This window comes from Periplaneta americana, chromosome 15 (genome assembly GCF_040183065.1).
Source record: "Periplaneta americana isolate PAMFEO1 chromosome 15, P.americana_PAMFEO1_priV1, whole genome shotgun sequence".
Classification (NCBI taxonomy): Eukaryota; Metazoa; Arthropoda; class Insecta; order Blattodea; family Blattidae; genus Periplaneta; species Periplaneta americana.
Window position 1 is genome coordinate 142,301,272 of NC_091131.1, and position 24,085 is coordinate 142,325,356.

General features: G+C 35.8%; 1 protein-coding gene across 19 annotated transcripts in view; it reads left to right on the forward strand.

The window, feature by feature from the left end:
- Window positions 1-24,085, forward strand: part of Ufd4 (ubiquitin fusion-degradation 4-like) — a 465,356-nt gene that overhangs the window by 266,607 nt on the left and 174,664 nt on the right. For 11 of the 19 annotated variants that reach the window (XM_069848281.1, XM_069848285.1, XM_069848292.1 and 8 more), the window contains 4 exons: window positions 14,451-14,632; window positions 22,420-22,587; window positions 22,660-22,782; window positions 23,542-23,781. In XM_069848281.1, the coding sequence (XP_069704382.1) occupies window positions 14,451-14,632; window positions 22,420-22,587; window positions 22,660-22,782; window positions 23,542-23,781 (713 nt within the window). The remainder of the gene's footprint in view (window positions 1-14,450; window positions 14,633-22,419; window positions 22,588-22,659; window positions 22,783-23,541; window positions 23,782-24,085) is intronic. The other 8 variants (XM_069848282.1, XM_069848288.1, XM_069848291.1 and 5 more) reach the window with 1 other exon arrangement.

Sequence of the window (24,085 nt, forward strand, 5' to 3'; positions counted from 1 at the left end):
GAGAACCTGCAACCAACAGAGAAGATTGTCTCAGTTATTGTTGAGGAAATGTCAATAAAGGAATGCCTTATCTATGATAGGACAAATGATAAATTCATTGGAGCAGTCAATTTGAGGAGGTGTATGATGCAAACATAGAGAAATATCCTATGTTAGCAAACATGCTACTCTGTTTTGTTTGTTATAACGGTTTGTTATAAATTACACAATTCCCGCAGCTTATTTCCTAGTTAGAGGTCTGCAGGACTCCAACTTCTACCTTTTAGTTAAGCATGTGATAAATGCTGTAGAAGACTGTGGTTTCTATGTACTTAAGATAGTGACAGATAATCACAGGACTAATGTTTCTATGTATACGCAATTTGGAGGTGGAGAAATCAAGACGTTTGTCCCTCATCCATGCTATCATAATCACAAACTTTACTTCAGTTTCGATTATTGCCATGTGCTTAAAAATACCAGGTCACAGTTTCTGAATAGAGAACTCACGATCGGCAATGGTGTAATTAGTCCTAAATATTTAAAGGAAATTTATCAATTACAGAGAGAGCTGTCTGTGAAATCAGTTTGCTATTTAACAAAAAACATTTTGAACCCAGTAACTTGCAAAAGATGAATGTCCTGTTTGCTCTTCAGATATTCTCATCTGCTGTAATGGCCACAGTGGAATTCATAAAGAATAATCAGTCCCAGTTAAACTTAAGACCGATTTTTCAGAGGCAGATTCAACAATCCAATTTATGAAGTCAATGTACAGATTTTTTACATTTCGTGATATCAGCGACAGAACTCAGCATCTTAGACAAATTAATGAAGACTGCACGCATTTCTATTCCGTAGCTAATGAAAGGCTACAATGGCTAAACGAAGATTTCAGTGAATATATTACGAAAATTCAAACTAAATCAAAGCATGCGAAAATGAAGGGGTTAACCAATGAGACTGCAGAAGCACTCGTTTACAGTGAAATCTACAGTAGAGTGTGTGACATTCCTACTGCAAAACGGATTCTTTTATGTCCTTACTAGGAGATTTTCCGGAGTTCCCATGGACGTTTTATTTAGCGCAGTCAGAAGAGTGGTGGACAGGGATGTAGTGGAGCTGGAGCGGAGTGGAGCTACGCTCCGGCACTGCATTCGAAGGTGGAGCAGAGCTCCCGGCACTGATTTGGAATTTTAAAATCTGTTTTGACATCACAATACTTTCCCAGCTAACGATATTTTAGTTAATATCAGAATATTTAGTGATTATATTTTCTGTGCTTCCTTTAGAAAATCGGAACAAGTTCGGAAGTAGAGGGTCTCGAGACCACTAGGAGCATAGATGGGGTGTGTGGTGAGAAATGGGAGAAGAATCAGTGACAGGACAACTACCAAACTAAACTTTAGGGCGCCTGCTCGAACTAATCACATTCCTAGTTCACTTTCGTTTCGTATTTCGTTAGTTTTCGCGTCTTTGTACGATACAAGAGATTATCTATGGTGTTACTTACTGGAATGTGTTATGTTTATTTCCCAATTATTTTACGAAGTGAATTTTAAACAGTCAATTTACTGCCCATAATGTGACTGAAAGGCTGCTTGAAACTTTTGTTTTCATCTATTGCCCTTCAGTAAATATGGAACAAAATAAATAAGCTTATATACAAAAAACATAAACCTCTTTCTTTTCTCGTGCCATTGCTGCTACTAGTGGAGTTACAAAAGCTTCCTCTTCTGATACTGGTGATATCTCAAGCCCATCGCTTTTATTTGATAAACCTAGTAATTCGACCAGAGATACTGTTATAAAAGATACAGACAGTTTCAGTATGACTGCGAAGAATATTCAATGACATAATGTTCAAAATAATGAAAGCCAAAAAGCCAGCTTGCAAAATGAGTGGCCAAATGTATGGAATGAAGAAAATGTGTGGTCAAGAAAAAAAGAAGCTTATCTGTGGATTGATTGTAATCAAGGTAAGCTAAGCCGTAAAGTGTGCCATGAAGTAACTACATTAGGTGCATTAAAAAAGAGTGTATTTCTGTATCTAATGAATGGCGGTCATATTCAGTAAATTACTACAGATCGAACAGATCAGATCAGATCAACTTAAGTCACTACGAAAGAAAATCATTGAACACAAGAAATCCAGTGCTCATAATGTAGCACAACAATTGAAGCGTCGGCTGGAACAACGTTATAAGTTACATTGGGTAAAATTTACAGGAGCTGCAAAAATGTGTATGCATACAACGTTGCTCTGATGAGGGTAGCAAACTTTTGAGTGGACAAATTTCACGTACTGCATTGATGGACAGTTGCAAGCCAAGGAGTATAGCAAAGTAACATGACATACAACATTATTACACAGAAACACGCCAAATGAAAATTTTGTAACTTACAATGTTGTTCCAGCCGACGCTTCAATTATTGATACGAGTCATTCCACATAAAATCGCACAAATTTAACCTCGAATTGACTTTCATGTCTCTGATTTAGATAAAACAAATTTTACACATTCTATAAATTGAAAAATAAATACGTGTTTTATTATTGTTGTCTATATTGATTATAGTAGGGAGCAGGAATATTGGCGGATGGAGGTATACCCCTTCATACTAACCCAACCCACGTTCCACCCCTACTTTAGCTGTAAACGTTCTTCGAAGGGTCGCTTCCGAAACATCTTTCACTCCTCGCTACGTAACCTAAAGTCTGTAACATCGAAATAGTGTTTATATATAAACACTGTCTGTGTGTCAGTATTTAGTGTAATTTCTATGCGCAGCATTATAATTATTTCATTAAACAACAGCACATGTGAACACTTAATTTGTTATCATACAAACTACTGGTATACAATATGCGACATGATTTTATAACTACTATACTGATATCGAATAGCATTCGTATTTTGAGGTGAATGAACTAAGAAAATTAGTTGAATTCATATCTTCCAAGTTCGACAGTCTTAGAGAGGAATTGGCGCACACAAGACATGAACTCAACTCCACGCAGGAGGAGATGAAGAGGCTAGTGCAAGAAAATGACCATCTCAAACGGAAAGTGCGTGATCTGCAGCAGTACATACGCAGATACAATATAATGCTATTTGGAGTTCCGGAGATCGATGAACAATCAACTTATGAAGTCATTGACTAAATATCGGAAGTCATAGGCGGTAGTGAATTGGTGCAACATGATGTAAGCGTAGCACATCGCATACCATCCAGGCCAGGGAAGACGCGTCCTATTGTCATCCGCTTCACAAAGAGTAGAAGTCGTGATGAATGGCTCCAGCTGTTCAGAAATGAGGCAAAAATGATGGGAGCGGTCCTGGGAATGCGACAAAGAAAGTCAACAGGGACCTTTCGTCAGGAAGAATCACAGCAGGTGACCAACTGACAGCAGTGACCAGAGACCTTTTGAACAAAACAAGGGTTGCAAGAAAAGATGAAGCCAGTCCCGTGAGTAAAATCACTGGTATTGATGATGTAAATAATTTGTAAATAGTATTGTGTCGGTACCCAGGTTTTATTTTATATAATATAATTGACTTAACAATGGCTAGTAATACTATATTAAATGAAATCCATCAGTGTAAATTTAATAATAATAATAATAATAATAATAATAATAATAATAATAATAATAATAATAATAATAATAATAACACAATGGTTTTTAACGATTTACTTCACTGCAATGAGCATATTGCCAATATACTATCAGATCTTAAAATATTTCACTTAAACTTATAGTGACCTAATTCCTGTTTTCCTCATTCTCTTAATAACCAGAATTTCAATCATGTTACGAAAATGTTAATTTGTTGTATTAATTAAAGTTTTTTTAAGTATTCGTAAACACTATAAATAATTCCTTTCGCTTGGCTCTGCGTATCCGCTCCCTTTCCAGACATGTCGCTCAACTAGGCACAGAAGCAATTCCACTGTTAGTATTGAAAATTACTGTTTGAATATGTACAGACAACAGCTACGATGACTACTCTCTCAATACCCAACGATTGGCTTGCAAGCAACTACACCCGAACGCATCGACACCCTGCCAGTCAAGTCATCCCAATGGACAGGTCAGAAGAGAGGGGGTGGTACGTGCAAAAATGTGCTAAGTACGACCCGCCAATATCTTTGCTCCCTACTATATTGTAATAGATATGTGTTATCAAAGATTCTGAAATAGTTCGCGCATCATTATTGTTAAGTGTGATTATCTCCACTAATAATCATCAGAGATTTGCTCTTTGTCTCAATTTGAAGGTGACAGTACATTCTTTGTTCTTTGCATAATAATAAGAAAATATAAGTTCGTTAACTTTGTTTTAAAAAACATTTAAACACATAAAAATATGTTTTAATTTCAGTGGCTTATTTTAAAATTACAGAAAAAAATCCTTGCATACCTTGAAATTATTTTAATCACCCTTAAAAAAATCAGAATCTACTCTGAGCTGTTGAAGAATAATTAAATGATTCACCAAGCTGCGCTTCTTGAGTTTACGGGCTGCTTAAGTACTGTTGCAAGATGATGTGCAGGTGCAACTCTGGATGGGAGTCGTGTGACCACTTTACACTGTTCTACGGTCAGAATATCACACTTTCACATAATTTATGTAATATAGTACTGTATTTAAATATTGTTTTTGTAAAATATATACTTGTAAGAATGATAACTACAGTTTACACAACACTACACTTTAAAACTAATCACCTACAACCAATTCTATTTAATGTCCACCACTTTACTCTCACTCTGAAGTGAATAGTTCTTTATTATAGCCTGAGATTTTGTCAGTGGAACAAAAGAATGAAGTTGTAAGATACTTCGTACCACCTTTGCTTGTTGGTACCCTGAGTAGAAAATATGGCTATGTTATTTGTATTCACTAATGGTAAAAATTTAAAAGGATTATTATAAATAATATTATTAATTCCATCAAGCATTAATTTAACATTTTCATGATGAACATAGAGACAAACTGAGTGCATGCCACTTGTTCTAGGGAGTACACATTCCTTTGGTCTGAGTTTGAAAATTTTTGAAAACCCTATTTTGATATACGGATATTCCTCTTTGAAACACTGGTAAGTTTTCTTAAGATTACATAGGCCTAATATTAATCTTTTCTGTTTATGAACTCTCTTTCCATCTTCTTTAACTGAAACACAATTCTTTTTGTCAGCCATAACCCTCCTCACATCATCAGAATTATAAAATTGAACAACCTTCTCTACTATAGATGTTCCCAAACTTTTTCCCGATTTAGGATTTTATTTTTTTTATTTTATTATTTTACGACACTGTATCAACATCTAGGTTATTTAGTGTTTGAATGAAATGAAGGTGATAATGCCGGTGAAATGAGTCTGGGGTCCAGCACCGAAAGTTACCCAGCATTTGCTCGTATTGGGTTGAGGGAAAACCCCGGAAAAAACCTCAACCAGGTAACTTGCCCCGACCGGGATTCGAACCCGGGCCACCTGGTTTCACGGCCAGATGTGCTGACCGTTACTCCACAGGTGTGGACCCCGATTTAGGATTAGGAGTAGCCAAAATTCCCTTTTCTGCTCCTACTTGTTTAGAAATTCGTATCATGTGAGTGGTGATATTAAAATGCTGTTGAATTTTACTGTAGGACCAACTTTAAAAAATTGTTAATATTTGTATTTTGAGATTTCTGTCGTCTGTTTCATGGAAGAAGTCTATCAGTTTCTGTATTGTATCGGAATTATTTGAATTTTCAGCTGAAGTTGTGTCTTCTGTGATATGAAATATTTTATATTTAAGTGTATCTGTAACTTTCTGCATTTTTTGTTTTGGATATTTTTTTAGATAATATTGTCTTCTTTATTGGCGATTCTCAGTCATCACTAAGCTCTTACACATCTTCAATATATTGTTTTTAAAGTTATTTCTTACTCGAAAGCAATCTAAAATCAGTGTAGTTCTATGTAAAATATAATAGATTATAATTTTTTTTTGCATTTTTAAAGTAAGCTAATATAAAAAAATTATTGTTTAAAAAGTGACCCTCTAAAACAACCCCATCAATAAATCAATTAATATAATATTCTATTTGTTCCCATTTCAAATGACACCAACACTCAACATCTATGATGCATAGAATCTTAACAATGAGCATTTTCATACTGTGTCATGCATGAATTTGTCTTATAATTAAAAGAGTATAAATAGTAAAATATTAAAGTATTAGTCCAGAAAAAATTACAGACATCTTATTTTGACCTGCACAACATATTTTAGAAGATTTAAGCAAATACTAAATTGTCACATTTGGTATACAGATGTTTGATTTGACGTGGAATGACTCGCATGCACACAACACAACATGATACCTACTCTGAAAGACTTACGAATTATTGTTATATAAATTAAAAGGAAACTGCTAAGTGTTGAATGGACATTACGTGCTTTTAGAAGTAGAGGTTTTCTGTTTATTTACATATAGTAATACCACACCACTGATAATGTATTACTCCCTCTTGCTGCAGCTATCGCAGCTGTATGCTCCGACGCATGGTCTCACTCAATCCGGCCCGAGCACACCATCAGTAAATTATTTGTACAGCGACTTCTTATTCGAATAGCATTCTAATACTAACGCAGTTCTACGTAAAACATTTCAAAGAATATAATGATATTTTTTTCCCTTTTTTTAGAAGTAGGTCCCTGATATATAAAAACGTATTTTAAAAATATGACCCCCTAAAAGGGACCCATTTTATGTTTTGATTGAACACTAAAAATTAGTATATAATACTGCAATTATTGCACTTTAAAATGATATAAATAGGAATTTCTACGATTTATAGAATCTTCAGTATAACCATTTTCATAATACGTTGCACCCCAATTTACGGAAAAAGTAACATTTAATAAATGACTAAATAATTGTGTCAGCCCGAAAAAAATACACATGGGTTATTTAATTTAATCAATAGAATATATTAAAAAAATTTAAGCAAATACTAAGTTGTCATGTTTCGTAGGTGTTCGATTTGACATGGAATGACTCATATGTCTGTAAGCAATCAATTGAAAATATTCGTGAATAAACGAGTGCAACCCACCGTGAAACAACAAAAGCGAAATTTAGATCAGCTTATTACATTGCGCAGAATGACCACCCTTACAGTGACCATTTCGGTTTTCTTGAGCTTCAGAAGCTAAATGGAGTAGGCATTGGTGTTGCCTTGCATTCTCCTTACAGCGCTGTTGAGATTATAGAACAAGTCTCTAAAGAAATTAAGGCTAGAATTATTAGAAAAATAAAGGATGTATCTGGGAAAATATCCTTTGTAATTGATGAGTCTACCAGCCTAAGTTCAAAATCAGTTTTCATAGTCTATTTGAAATGTGACATACCACCTATTTCTTTTTGGATCTTGTCGAACTTTCTGATCAAAAGTCTGAGACAATATTTCAGAGCTTGTCAGCTGTCTTAACAAACACGGGTTTGATAATGACTACCTGTAACAACATTTGATAGAATTTACAAGCGATGCTGGGTAAACAATCTGGAGTAGCCCAGAAATTTTCATCCCAGTATCCAAATATAATAATTTGGCATTATATGAATCATCGACTAGAGTTAGCTTTAGCCAATGCTGTTGATAAAGTAGGTGGTGTCAATCATTTTCAAATAGTCTTCGGCAAGTTACACACTTTATACAGCAGGTCACCAATGAATCAACGTCAGTTATCTGAATGTGCTGTGCAGGTCGACCAAGCAATGAATAAAATCGGCTGTATTCTAACAGCTAGGTAGGTGACTAGTTAATTACGAACAGTTTCAACTGTTTGGTTTGGCTACATCTCTTTATTTAGGTATTTATTGAAAGCCAAAGAAGATATGAATAGGTCGTCCACTGAAAGAAGCATGTATAATGGTTTATTGAGGCGATTTTCAGCCATAAAGTTCTTACTAGATTTCGCCAATAATGTATGACATTTTAGCAGAAATATATATACCTTCTGAAAACTTACAGAATAGAAATTCCTCTATATTGTATGTATACTAACTAATTAAGTGATGCATTCGCTTAATTGAATCTCAATGAGAAGCCTGGCAGGCGAGTTCTAGAGGCCCAAATAGCAATCAAGAATGGACAGTTTTGTTCCATGCTATTAACAGATAACCTGAAGGTGATTTTCATTAACCGACAACAACTTTTGTCTAGTGTTGCAAACAACCTGAAGAAGAGACTACTTACAACAATAACTAGCCATTAATCTACGTCAACAGTACTTGATTTTAAAACTGTTGAATACGAGTATGAAGAGCTCTTGAATCAAATCAAAGTTCTTGAATGTGACCAGTAGCCCTTCGATTTACCTGTGAGGTATGGTGAAGTAGAGATAGAAAAGCTCTGCAGTATGTTTAAACTAAACACATTCAAGGTCAAAATGCTTATCGAAATTACTGTGACAACAGCCACCATGTCCCCGAAGAATGAATTGCACAAAACTCATACCGTGCAATTCAGCTGAGTGCGAACGGGGATTTAGTATGATGAACATAATCATATCTCCTACCAGGAACAGGCTTCTAATATCACATGTATCTTAACTGATGTTCATTAAACTGCATGGGCCTGTCCTGAGAGACTGGAACCCGGAACTTATATTTCAACGAGGTTGAGATCGTATCGTTCAGCTGATGATACCAGAACTCGTGTAGCGAAATGGTCACATCAATATGTTGAGAAAAATATATATACTGGAATTTTGTTGTGTCGATGTATTGTTCACCGTGAGATAGTATGGTTATACTGTACTTTTGTAATACGATGTCTTACTTTACGACATCTCCTTCTTTGTGTTATTTTTTTGCATCCAAGACTAAACCTTCCTCCTTACCCAAAGGTTAAAAAAAGTAAAGAGCTCCGGCACTGTGAAGTCTGGGACTACAACCCTGATGGTAGATCTAATGACATTACAGATGCACGCAAGCAGCATGTGCCATAAAAAGGATGCTGAAATTTGGCATCATGATTCCTTCTAAAAGTGCCAATGTTGCTAGCAGGAATCAAAATTACTGTGACGAAAGCTTGCCTGCCAACCACGAGCTCCAGTGCTGAATCTGCTGATGAAAATATTCTTCTGGATTACATAAATGCCCTTCTCGGTAGAATTCCATAGCCTGAAGTTACGGTTTTCATAAACCTGCAAACAGCCACCCAAGCATTGGTTTGTGGATATTTGGTTCGTGTTGTGGAGGAAAGACTAAGTTGTGACATATGTGTTAGCAGCATTTTAATGTCAAATTCATCAATACCACTAATGGAACCAATCCATAATGAAGATAGAGAAGGCCTTTGCTATCCTAAACATTGCTTTGTGGGGATAATAAAACATGTGCAGGAATTTGTTGAAGCTGCTGTGCCATACTGTAAGAAATTGAGCCACATACTGAAAACAATGCATAAGTACTTGATTTCACCCCTTTCACAGTATCATTTACTGAAGTGTAGTGTCTCAGCTCATCAGAAGATGATTAGCGAAATACTAATAATGAAATTTGTTAGACCATTTCTAGCAAAAAAAAAAAAAAAAAAAAACACAGAAAATGTGTTCCGATGTGTGTGCTACAGCAAACCCTGTCTAGTAAGGTCTTGAAACTGTGAATTATGCCAACAGGATGTGTGTTAGTTCAAATTTAGAAGATAAAGTCAAATGTAATTTTCTTACATGCTTGTAGAAGTAATATTCAATAAAAAAAAAGTTGAAATTTGTATGTGTTACTGGATAACTCGTACAACTCTTGTACTGTATGTGATTGCGTGAAGGGTGCTTTAGCTGCTGCCATCTATGAAACTAGGTTGTATGCAAAATCGGCAGCATACAGCAAGCAGTTAATGACAAGATGCTAGGAGAGAGGATCCAGATGGCGGTGCAAGGCACCCATTATGCGCAAATTTCCAGAATTCCAGTTCTGCAATTATCACCTGCACATACTCCCTTGATATGCCACAGTGGGTTGATAGGTGTTCCTGCATTATGCGACGATTCACAATAATGAGTTCATTGACACAATTCCAATAAGCATCATCAGTTCCAGTACATGGTCTTCCGCTGCGTCTTTTGTTACAGTCACACAAGATGAGAGTTGCACCAGGTTCATTACTGGCACGAGCAGACCAACTTCACACAGTACTAAAGTAAACACATGATCACGATAAACAGCCTTAAATCTCCAATGAATGTCTATCAGGGAAACATTTTCTGCTGTTAAAAACTCGATCACAGCATGCTGCTTCAGACGCACTGACATAGTGCTGGTACATGCCACCATGTTTCAGGCTATAACTCAGAATTCTCTACTAGCAGAGATACGAAACTTGCATCACTGAAAGCAGAAAGTTCACTGAATACAATGTACTATTACTAATATTTCTAATTATATTCACAGAGACAAAAAAAAAATAGAAGACATTACTTTTCAGCATACCCTCATATCTATCTCACAATCAAAAACTGAATACACTGTCTTCACAAGAAGATATACTGTAGCTTAAGAAATTATAAATCTCACATTTATCTGAATAATCAAGAAATTCAGCAGTACAATCCAACTCCTAAGATCCTAGGATTGATTTTTGATTAAAAACTTTTATGGAAAACACATTGAACCAGTGTTGCTTAGCAGTTTCTACCACGATTAAATCTCTTGAAGATCATAGCTAATAAGGAACAGGGATCAGATATCACGACAATGCATCTGTTTTATAATGCTTATATACGATCAAATTGACCTATGGGTGTGAAATATGGGGAGGAACATCAGCAATTCATCTACAAAAAATGTCTGTTCTTCAAAACTGAACCTTAAGATTATGCCTAGAAGTCCCAAAAACCATATCATTGTCCTAGAAATTGAATGTAATATTCAACCAGACACTATGTATTAAAAAGAATCTAAAAATACATTTAAAATTGCAAGGCTCATCGAGATCTCAGATGTTCTTTAAACTGTCAGATAATATCCTGTGCAATTTCTATAAAATAAACAAAGAAGAAATACTAATCTATATCACAGACACACTAATTGCTAAAACTCCAGTTGTGAATGAAATTTTTCCATGCTAATGAGTGATTCCATAACATAGTATACAAATTCTAGAAAGTCATTCCAAAAATGATCCTCCATACATTTTTAAGTTAGATGCCATGGAACTACTCTGCAGCACATATAAGGATCACTTTCAAATTTATACAGATGGATCTATAAACTTTGATGATGGGACATCACGAGCAGGATATTATATTCCAAAATATCAAGAAAGTTACTTCATACCATGTTCATCCTCCTCCAGAATTGACACTGAATTGCTAGCTATTGATGCTGCTTTTCAGTGTGTTACTCAAATTTCTGAAAAATCTATTTGCATACTTGCCGCTTCCAAGAGGACTATATTTAATATAATCAAATATGTACCAAACCTATAGTATATGCATGTACGAATTATTCCCATTCAGAAACAACTATAATAATAATAATAATAATAATAATAATAATATAATCCATGGCGCTATAGCCCGTGAAAGGCCTAGACCGACCAGCCGGCTGCTGGCCTCACGCCCACATGCCGAAGCAGAGGTGGACGATCATCCAACCAGAATGGAGATATCGTGTGGTTAGCACAATGATCCCCCCAGCCATTATAGCTGGTATTCGCAACTGGATTTCGCTACCTATCGTAGCTCCCCAAGTGCATCACGATGCTGGGTTGGCACCGGTCCCATACAATGGCCGAAATTTCATGATAAAATTTCTTCCCCCATGAGGACTTGAACCAGCACGCATTCCATAACGCGAGTCCTAGGCGGGATGCCTTAGACTGCAACGCCACAGCACGGGACTCAGAAACAACTAAGTAAACTAAAAAAAAAAAAAAAAAAAAAAACTCCAAAAGTAAATAGCATTTCAATGGATACCTAGTCATTGTGGTATACCTGGAAACGAGAAAGTCAATAACATTGCAAAACAGGCAACATATTTGCAACCAACACCTCTTCAAGTGATATCTCTATACAGTGCCTTTGTTTCAGTAAACTCTCATTTTACAAACCTGTGGATCATCAATTCATGTATTGTGGGTCCCTATCACCACGAAATGGCGCGTCCTCAGGTTATGGATAGAGGAGATGGCCTCCAGATATGGAGGGTAGCTGCGGATATATTGAATAAGCAGTCGTGGACAGCTGATAAGGGGTGGTCCTCCAGCTTGGGGGCTAACAGCCCATCACCATAAAAAACAACTTGTTACGAAACCAAACAATAAGCCTCGGAGTGAGACTAATTCTCCGGCATGACAACAGCAAAGGAATAAGGTTATGAGTTGTCCAATATTCTTTTGAGAAGATTAACTCCATATGTAGATGAAATTATTGGCGATCATCATTGTGGTTTTACGCGTAATAGATCGACTATTGATTAGATTTTTGTATTTGACAGATATTGGAGAAAAAAATGGGAGTATAAGGGTACAGTACTTCAGTTATTCATAAATTTCAAAAATACTGTAACTTCAGAATTCAAAAACAATAATGTAATTTTATTCTCACAACAATAACTCTTCACTTTCTACAATTTAATTCTACTCCCGTCAACAATGGGATTTGCTCTCCACACAGCAACACAGTATTCGTTATTCACTCCACAGATGACAATGACAATTTACTTGGATTATTGAGAACAACCATGAATGTTAATTTTGACTAATGTTCACAAAGCACTATTTACAAATCAGAACTGTCAATTCTCAGTTCACAGTTCTTCTAGCTCAGTCACTCGAGTTCACAGTATCTCGAACCCCAGACCTTAGAGACAGTCCACTGAACTTCGAACTCAGGTCCCTCCAACTGCGGTCCACTGCACTCGAACTCAGGCCTTCGGATGCTGACACAGTTGCGGACGCACACTCAAGTCGAACTCCGGTACACAAGACTGACTGGCTTGCTCTGTTCACTGGCTTACTCACTGAATGGCTGAATAAACTGAAACTGAAACTGCTCAAGTTCGCTCGCGTTTCTTCTTTTATAGCCAAACCATAGTTACGAGAAATTTCTATGGTGTCCTGAGATAGCTCTCTCGAATTATCTGGATATCTCCACTTCGACGGACTCCTCTGGACGATTCGGGAGGGTCCGTCCCCCCTTCACTCCGCAAGTAGCAGCTGCGCGCGCAACCTCCTCTCTCCGCCGCGCGCCGTCCCCCAGTGCTCCGTGGAGCCCGTGTCGACTCACGCGCTACCTGCTCTCTTGCGGGACGCTGGTCGTGAGTTCAAATCTCACGTTGCTGTCACAATATTATAAAGAAAAATCCTGGACTCGAAGATATAGAAGTTGTACAAATATTAAAATATATATATATATATATATATATATATATATATATATATATATTTTTTTTTTTTTTTGTTATTATCTGCATTAATTATTTACCGTAACTTATCAAGATTTTCCAATTTTGTAAATTTGAGAATAAGGTGCTTAGAAAAATATTTGAGGCTAAGAGGGGTGAAGTTACAGGAGAATGGAGAAAGTTGCACAATGTAGAACTGCACACATTGTATTCCTCACTTGACGTGATTAGGAATATTAAATCCAGATGTTTGAGATGGACAGAGCATTTAGCACATATGGATGAATGCAGGAATGCATATAGAGTGTTAGTTGAGAGGCCAGAGGGAAAAAGACCTTTGGGTATGCCGAGACGTAGATGGAAGGTTACTATTAAAATGGATTAGAGGGAAGTGGAATATGATGATAGAGACTGAATTAATTTTGCACAGAATAGAGACTGTGGCGGGCTTATGTGAGGACACCAGTGAACCTCCAGGTTCCTTAAAAGCCGTAAAGAAGTAAGTAAATTTGATGTTATAAATTTGACATTGTATTTAATGTATATATTATCTTAATTGGTTTATATCATGAATGAAATCAGGGATCATTAGAATGAGCATCATAGGATATTTGCTTGTATCTGGCATGCTTTCTCTATGGACAACCTCGAAATTAGAGGACAATTCTGGAGATGGGGGAGGAGATAATGTTAACCTGCAATAATCATCAGTTTTCTTCCTCCTGGAAATAGTTTTTGGATAGATCATAGCTTTATTTTCACGTGTTTGTTATTTTTGTTTACATATGTACATGTACCATGAAAAATGTTAATGAAAATTGTAGGTAGGCTGTTTAGTTTTTTTATATATGCTTATCGGACATTGTTTTAAGTAGGCTCTGAAAGAGCAGAGGGGGGGACATTGTTTGTGTATGTATATTTCTTTTACATAATCTACTTTTTTTTTTTTTGCCAGTTTAAGCATTTTTGTTAAGGTAATTGTGATGGTGATGGTGGTTGTTGTTTTTGTTTCAAGATTATTTATTATTTATATAATATGATTGTGTTTTTCTGTTGCAGAAAACAGAGGAGAGTTCCTAGAAAAGCTTCAGCGGGCTCGTGCCCAAGTGAAACCCAACACCCCCAGCCAACCTATTCTTTCACGTCCTGGACCAGCTCGACTTATTGTGGGAAATTGGGCCTTGGCAAGTCGTAAAGAGGGAGAACTGCACATACACAATTCAGACGGACAGCAGGTAGTAGTGAGTGCCAACCAATTTATTTTATTTTTTTAATGGTGGTTAAATGAAATGATCTAGTTACATTGACTTCCGCTTTGATTTATGGTAGTGGAACTAATTGCGTAAAATTATTGAGAGTGAGAAGTAAACAGAAGAAACAATTACGATTGAACAACTTGTAAGAAGCTTTTAGTACCTTTCTCATCCTTCTTAAATGAAATAGATTTAGACTGGTACAACATTGTTATACCCAACACACTTTTTATCTTCGTGTACAATTAAACAGTGAACTATCATTAAAGCAACACACATAAGATCTAATATCGAAAGCTAACAAAAAGACTAGCACACTAAAACAACTTGTTGAATGCAAATGGGGAGGCAATATGGGGTTATTAATAACGAAATTTACTTACCTGTAACCAAATATGGAGATGCAATACTTTCTTAAAAAAATGAACCTATCAAACAATCTCTGGCACTTCATAACAGGTGCTATAAAATCACCCCTATCATAGCATTGCAGTCAACAACAATCCAATAGCAGAAGATTATGATCTCCAAACCATGCAATCACAAGATAAATTGATAGTGAGAAAACAAAATTCAATGGTTCCACATTCACAAGCATAATCAGTCAATCAATCAATAAGTCAATCTTCTTAATGTATCCAGCTGTTTGCTGATAACATAAGGTCCACTATAGTCCACTGTAGTCTTTTCAGTTCTTGGTTTTCATGAGAAATGAGGAGTATTTTGATCGGTTCATTATAGATGCCTGTTGCTAGTAGCCAGAGTTGGATTCACAAGCATAAAAGTAAACTAAAAAAACTCAACAGTACTTCTAAACCAAGGCAGAGGAAGTACTGATGAATCACCATCTGAAATACAAAATTACTCCCAATCCTCCACCAACAAATCCTACAGATTATGTATATTGAAATCAGTATATGTACGTCACTAACAGGAACATTCTCCAAATCTACAGATGCATCAGGTAAATTGTTTCAAATATCCCTGGAGATAATCAGTACCAGATAACCACGAGAAGAGTGGCTCTGAATACATTATACATTGGGTTAGGGGCAGGCATAGTGAGGAATTCTCTCACTACTTGCTTTTGGGCATGGTGTCAAATAACTATGAAGCTGTAGCAATAGCCACTGCGCTGAAATAAATCATCCAGAGGCCCAAAATAATAAAGAAAATAGTTCTATTAATAGATTTCAAAGCAGCCATTCAAGCCATAAGCAACTACAATATAAACACCTTCAAGATATCGGACACCCTTACAAAACGAGGCGATATAGTTGTACTGCAATGAATCCCCTTGCATGTAGGAATAAAGGGCAGTGATCAAGCTGATATGCTGACGAAGAGAGACAACACTTATCCATAAGGATAAACCTAACATAACATAACATAACAAAAACAAGACTGGAGGAGATCAAAGAAACACACCCATCCACCAACTGCCAAGCATTAACCCTGAATTACTATGGACCGACTGCTAGATCGCTTCCTATTTTTCTGCTTCTTCCTATTTTTCTGCTTCTATATTTATCTTATCTTCAAGCCAATGCCTCCATTTCTTTATCTACCTTTCAGTTTGGACGAGACCTGCATCTCCCCCCTCTCTCTCCCTCTCCCTCTCTCCCTCTCTTTCTCTCTCCCTCCCGCTCCCTCTCCCCCCTCCCTCCCTCTCTCTCTCTCTCTCTTTTTTTTTTTTTAATTTTTCGAATTGTTGTGTGGTATAACTGTCATCTCTACTGCTACTAGCTGCTTTACAATTTGACAGTCCAGATGACTGAGCGGAAAGGAAGAAATAAGATAGGACAGCAGCAATCTCAAGAATATTTCAAATCTTCAATTAGAATAAATCAGTTTTGATATTCTCTAGTTGCCTCTGTATGTGTTGACGAAGTACTTGTACCATTTCGTGGAAGGTGCATGTTCAGAATGTATATTCCCAAAAGGCCAGCCAAATATAGACTGAAAGTTCAGTGCTTGACAGATGCACGAATGAACTACCTTTATAGCGCTTATATTTACTCTGGAAAAAGCAGTGATTGGAAAACTCTTTCGTACCAAGAAAAGTCATATGTAGTAAATAGCAGCATTATATTCTGAATTCTTATTATTTGACAATATAAAAACATGATAATCGTTTAATAAGTTTAAAAATGAAAACGTTGGGAAAAACAGCAAGTCATTACTGCATTTTTTTGTTTTTTTTTTTTTTTGTTATTTCTATTGTTTGTAGCTGTTTTGGACTATTTAATTTTCCAAACGACTTAAATTTACATATTATAATATTCTGTAGTCATATATCAGTGGTCAATATGTTGCAAATGTTGTACGTAATGAATTCTTATTTTTTAAATATATAAAATAAACAGAGGTCTCATAGACCCTCCATAGTAGTTATGTGACAGTAACTGTCCATAGTACTCAAGAGTTAATAAAACAATTACAACGATCTCTTATATCACATGCAAGAGGAGCAGGAACTGGAGGGACATATCCTCTCTTTTCATTTCACCATTGTGTGGGAGAATATACATCAAATTTTGAAGGAAAAGTTACTGCGATTTATATGTCTTTGCAAAACTTCTTATACAGATAATAAAATTAATTCTAAAATTCTGCCATATTCTCAGATTAAAGTGCAGCCATACAGCACTTACAAAATAGGCTTAAATTCAGAATTGTAAGGAAATTATATATTACCTTAACTAAACTACAGAAAAAAAATTTTTCACGGTGGATTCCTTCCCGTTGTGATATAAAGAGACATGAAACAACAGACTTTTTGCCTAAAAAGGGAACTGAAATCTTACAATGATTTAATAAGGGACTTGCATTTTATTCTGTGAAACAACTGATCAAAAAGTAAATTCAGATCTGCCCAAAAATAAAATTCGGATGGGACGAAAGATAAAACCTGGGAAATTTTATTGTCTAACCCTGAGATAAACTCCCAAAGGCCACATAAATCTACTTTGCGATGTTCAGGTTGATAATAGGTCATGATTGTTTGGCAAGCCATCTGCACAGGATAGAAATTTCCCATAGCCTACATCCGCCTGTATATTGCTGTATATTGTGTGTTGCAAATGAAGAGATGAATATGGAACACACAAAAATATGTATAGCATTGCTACAAGATGATGACATCGTACAAAAATACTGGAGTGCAAGATGGTGAGTGACTTCATTGACAAAGTGCCTAGGAATTGAACCAATAACAACAAGGAAAGAAGTACTAAAATATTGAAACATTAGCAGAAAAGCAATTATGAAAGTTCCTAGAAAGACAGCCACAGTATTACAACACTTTGAAACAGGACTTGATTGCCTCAACAAATACCTCTATAGAATGGGGCATTCACCATTTATTCTCTGCATCATTTGTGAAGACAGTGAAATCATGACTGAAGCTCACCTTCTGATCTGCAGAAGACTTCTGGATTCTCCCAAACTGATGAAGGACTTTGCAGGCCTCAACTGGGAACAAGAAGGAAAATGGTATAGGCCAATAACAAAATTGTTACAAATGGAAAATAAAATTCTTGAAATGAATATAAAGAAATGTATGTCCTAAAGTGTTCAATTTGGTCTTTCATTAGATGGAAACCTCTAGAAAACTGAACATCATATTAATTTGGTTATATTTTTAAGGAAGAAGTATGCTGTGCTAGTCATTTCAATAATTGAATTAAGTCTGTTTAAACATGCATTTGAGGATATTATGAGGATATTAAATTTGTGTTTAATCTAATTGTAATCATACTTGTATGTACAGTACTGTTATTGCAAGTTATCTTGAACCTTACATCCCCTAAGTCTGTCTTTCAAACTGCTCGGTACGGCATGTATTCATCAACATAACGGCACGGCAAGGATGCCCCTCCCTCAGGTAATGTGACTCTTTTCAGAAAACGTTGGTTCTTTCACCTTACGGCTCTCTATTGTAAAAGAACTTGGTTCAATACAGACATCATCTTCTCACAACACTCCAGTTTTGAGAGGAGAACATAGTTTCGTAGCAAGTTTTAATTAACCTGTAATGAGTAAGTATTTAAATATAATCATGTGTACACTCCTCTCTCATCTGGGCTGGGGACCGGCAATGGCGGAGTTACTACAGCTGTTTCTGTACATTATGTAGGCCTGCATGATTTACACCTTCAGCTAATATGTAGTACATATTCTTATAACAATATTTTACAGGCTTATTATTTGAATTTACATTAATTTACAATTATACACAATCCATTCAGAATTATCTTCTTAATCATAGGTACTGCTTTCTGAACAAGATAGAATTCTTCGATTGTATCCCGAATGCCATGTTGATTGAAGTTGTCCACTTCAACTTTACAAAAGTCCTAATTCTGGAATGAAATAATATGTTTTGTAGAACTATAACAAAATAATAACTTACAACAGTAATTCATTATGTCACTCACAGTACACACACTATTGTACATAACTATTTTAGCAATAATTTCTAAACATTACATACCTATTCTTTCCTGGAGTTGTAATTCAATATTATTCTTAATTCTTTTCATGGAACTAATATTTTTGCCAGAGTATTTAGCCGCTCTCTCACATTCCTTATCAAGAGGTTCCAGCAAACATTTGTTTTATTTTTCCTCCTCACAACACGTAATTATATTTGCGATAATTTCTCTGTGGATAACACCATTACTTTTTTTCCGCAGTGGTGTGATTTCACCATAATTACTACCCTGTGGTTGCTACTCCATGGTACAACTCGCATTCCTTGCTCGGGTCTTCTTGTGAAATGTGGACTGTAACACTACTGGTACACAGTGAAGGAAATACTGTAGTTCTATGTTTCTCGACAAGAGATTATGATGCAGAGCATGCGCAAACAACTCAGTTGGCTCCACCCACATTACATGCTTCCGTCCCTCTGCCCCCGCTCAGGAAGTTCAAGATAATTTGCAATAACAGTACAGTATGTGTTCTCTTTCTTTATCAGTCGCAATTGTTATTCATTTCATGCGAGCAGAGTAAGTGGAGTTCTAACAACATCATCATCATCCTCATCCTCATCCACCATCTGACACATTTTAGGTAAAGATCAGTTTTTGGCATTTTGCATTTTGTTGGGATTCATCTAGTCTGCGTGTTATTTCCATTGACTTTTGTAATAATTATGAATGTACTTTAAGATAAGTTCAACTTTTAGATCGTTTAGCATGTCTTTATTTCTGCGGTGCATCATTCTGTTTTTCTGATAAATAAATCTCATTTTAGATGTTGTGAATCGTCTTTCATCTGTTTTTCTGAGTCCATTCTTTACTCCCATAAGCTATGACAAGTCGAGCTAGAATTTTATCAACTTTCCACCTGGTATGTTTTGAACTTGATTCACTACTTCTGCGATTTTGAGAAATTTTGATATTTTTCTTCTACAGATGAAATTGGGTAGCCTAGTAGCCCTAGATCATTGATTCTCAACCAGGAAGTCACTCTCCCCTCCCCCCAGACGTCCAGAGAGCAGCAAATGGGGGCCATGATGATGATGATGATGATGATGATGATGATGATGATGATGATGATCTTTGAAAATTAGCACATTCTATTATTTTGCATTAAATAAAAAATTTTCTTAAGAATTTCGTTATAATAAAACTTTCTTGTGTGAAAATAGAAACAAGTGGTAAATTAGCTACTTGACTAGTTTCGCCTTCATATCAGTTATCAGAACTAGTGATACAGTGTTAAAAGTATGTAATCAAGATGTATAAAAATTTAGTTAAATCGTTTGCTCTTTAAAGTCATACCAAATTTGACATTACCATGTTCTACAATTCTACTCTATATCTTAGGCCAGGAGACTGCACTCAAGAACATGAGAAAAAGAGAGGTCCTCGTCATCAAGAAGTTTGAGAAACACAGGCCTAGATTATGCCTGGATTATTAATAAATCCTTATCAAATATTACTATTCTCCATCTATGCTATTCGCAGCATGGCTTGTGTCAGTTTCTGATACAAACTACATCTGTGATCAAACTTTCCCAAGATGAGCCATGTTAAGAGTATATTCGTTCAAGCTTGTCAGATTTTCGTCTAATTTGTTTTCTCCAACTTGTATTGGCATCTTATGAAGCAAACATAGGCTGATTGTTAACAAGTAGAAAATCTGTTCATCTTCGAGTGAGGTTTAGTAACATTGAATAATATTATATTTAAATGAGGCTAAACAAGTAGGTATTGCATTTTCAGATCCATTGCTGTCCACGTGCAAACTGTAGTTTAAGGAAATATTAAATTTAAGTTACGTGTTTCAGTCGATAAAATCTTAAACTGTTCGCTATTTTGTAGTCATTTTCTTCCATGAAATATGGACATAAATTGTGTCCATGATGTAATTGGTTTTGCTCGTAAAAAATAGAAAGGGAAGCGGGGAACTAACTTCCCCTCTCAACTTGTCAGTCCCCAGTACTACTCTATAATATCAACTACTGTGATGGTGGTGATGGTGGTGGTGGTGGGCGGTTGCTGTGGTGGGGGTGGAGATAGGGGTGGCAGCAGCACAATTACTATAGCAAAAGATTTGTAACCATCTTACTGCCATATAAATCCATGTGTGGCATTTTCATCCCATGTTGCTCACTGAACATTTCCAATATAAGTCTATAATAATTTCTCCTGAATTTACCTTATGTTAAAAGCACATTAACTGTTATAAATCAAACTGCGTTATGTTTCTGAGTATTGGCACCTGAAAAATGTATTGAATGCATATCAATAAACATAACATGGCTAATTTTATATTTATGTCACAAGTAGCTGGCTTTGAAAACAGATTTTCACCAGACTATAATCATTAAATATGCAGCAAAGGCAGTTGGAACATAAAAGATTCTACTTATCTTAGTTATCCTTTATAATTTTCTTTGTAAAAAAACAAGTATTCAGATATTAATGGAAGTTATGTTGAGTAGTTAATAAAGTAATACAAAGCTTTGTAATTGTTACTTCTTTAGTATCTGTCTGGGCGGAAGAGATGCCCTACTGGCCTTAGCTGTGCCAGATTAAATAAATAAATACTTTGTATGCTTTGTTTTTTTCTTTTACGGAGGAGGAGCCTAAAGGCTTGCACCTCAGCCTGAACCTTATTGTACTTACCACTCCTGTTCTATGAATGATATTTTTCAGTCACTGTCTTGTACGAATATAGCATGCTACACTGTGAACTTAACCTGGACTATGGTAATGATAATAATGATATGTGAATAAATTATGGCGAAATGAGTCCGAAGTCCAATGCCGAAAGTTACCCAGCAATTCTGCTTCAATTGATCCCAACTAGATAACTTGTCCCAACCAGGATTTTAACCCAGGATCACTCTTCATGGTCAGACATGCTGTTACTTCACAGAGTATGCCTTAGAAATTTCTGAAATGCCCATTACTTCTTAAGATTGTACTATATTCTAGAGCAGAATGTTTTAAATGAAAGTGAAAAATCGAAATATTAAAAAATTATGCTATCATTCCATATTTTAAATTGTGAAGTTATATCTCAGTACCCCATGAATAGAGCACACTGAAAAGTTGCAAACGTCAATGTTTGGAAGACCCCTCGAGAATTTAGTTTCAGTCATTTAAGAGATACTGGTTGTAACACTTTACATAGACCATTCTACATATATTAGCAATCCAGAAGTTTTGCATTGTGTTAAACTATACTGATGTAACTGAATTGAAAGTTTATCAGACAATGCTCACAATATAATTGTGTGTTTTCATAATTCTTTATAGCAAGCTACAATTTTGCGAGAGGACCTTCCAGGATTCATTTTTGAATCCAATCGTGGCACAAAACATTCGTTCACTGCTGAGACCTCCTTAGGACCTGAATTTGCTGCAGGTTGGACTGGTAAACGTGGAAAAAGACTTCGTTCGAAGATAGAAGCCATGAAACAGAAGGTATGACATTTGTGAAACTTCTGGTAACACGTGCAATATTTATTAGAGACTGAAGTATAATTTCTCTTCCAGGTGAAAGTTCAGGCACAAGAAATTTACGAGAAATATTTCAAAGCTGCACAAGCCCAACCACGAGGCGTTGTTGCCAAACTTGGCAACATTGTAGCCCAGATAGAACGAGCTTGTCAGAAACAGGTGAGAGACCTACAGTGTATTTCTGTTCCTCTGTTAATTTTCTGTATAGAAGTATCGTGAACATTGAACATTACTTTTAAATGACTATTAGGCCACACATTATAAAAAAATTATTTGTATGATATAATATTTAGAAACTATAGCATGCTCATAAGTGTACTGAATTCTTTTTCATGTATGGAGGTGTACAGTAAGAGTATAGTCAGTGTAAGAAATGTGTACCTGCTCAATTTTACTTTTAAATATTATTCTCAACCTAAATAAGAAGAATTTTACGCAACCATCTGTTGTGGTTTCTGACATATCATCTGATATAATGAATGACAGTGAATTCTTAAGTATTTCAGAAGATATTGTGTAATATGTGATGAAATCGCTGCTAGTCTTGTTAAGAAGATATTTTTGTGACATTTTTCACTATTCTGCATGGATGCCACAACTACTTCTTTTGTCTTCCAACAGAAAGCAATACTTTATAGCTGTAAAATATTTGGAATCAAAATTGTTAAAATACTTTTGGATTGGTACAGTAGCTCCATTCATTCAAGCCTATTTTAAATGTGTTTTCCTGCTGTTACTTTAACTTCATATTAAGACTGTTTTACATTGGTGGAGTCTGGCCCCAGTCATTCTCCAGATGGAGCAGTTACGAGCCATAAATGTTGGAAAACATTAGTATCATGGTTTATACTTATTTAAGTTTATTTGTGTAATAGTTTTTAATTATTGTGAAGTTCTTAAAACAATCATGTTTTACAGCACATGAATAACCGTGAGAGTTTCACAGCATGGCGTGAGATCCTGCAGGGAGCATTGGAGGAGCTGACACAGTTGCTACAAGAGGAGGGCGTAGTGTCCGCATATGAATTGCATAGTAGTGGACTTGTTCAAGCGTTGCTGTCTCTTTTGTCCACAAGCTGTTGGGATGAAGGCCTGCACAGCAATAAGAGTAGTAAGCTACAAAAGCAAAGAGTTCGTGTCTTCAAAAGCTGTTTCAAAGTAAGCAACATGTCTTAATTATAGTACCAACTATGGTAGATGGAATGTTATCAAGAGGTTTATTATAATATAATAGCCTACATTATCTTTTCGTTGTGGTTATTAGTTCGAATTCTTGAATGTTGTTGTCATGACCTTAGCAATTGTCACACTGAAATAGCAGTATATCATGATATACTCTAAATTGGCTCTTAATAATTTTCTTTCTTTTTTCCTTTTCTTTCTTTCTTTCTTTCTTTCTTTCTTTCTTTCTTTCTTTCTTTCTTTCTTTCTTTCTTTCTTTCTTTCTTTCTCGTTTTTATAT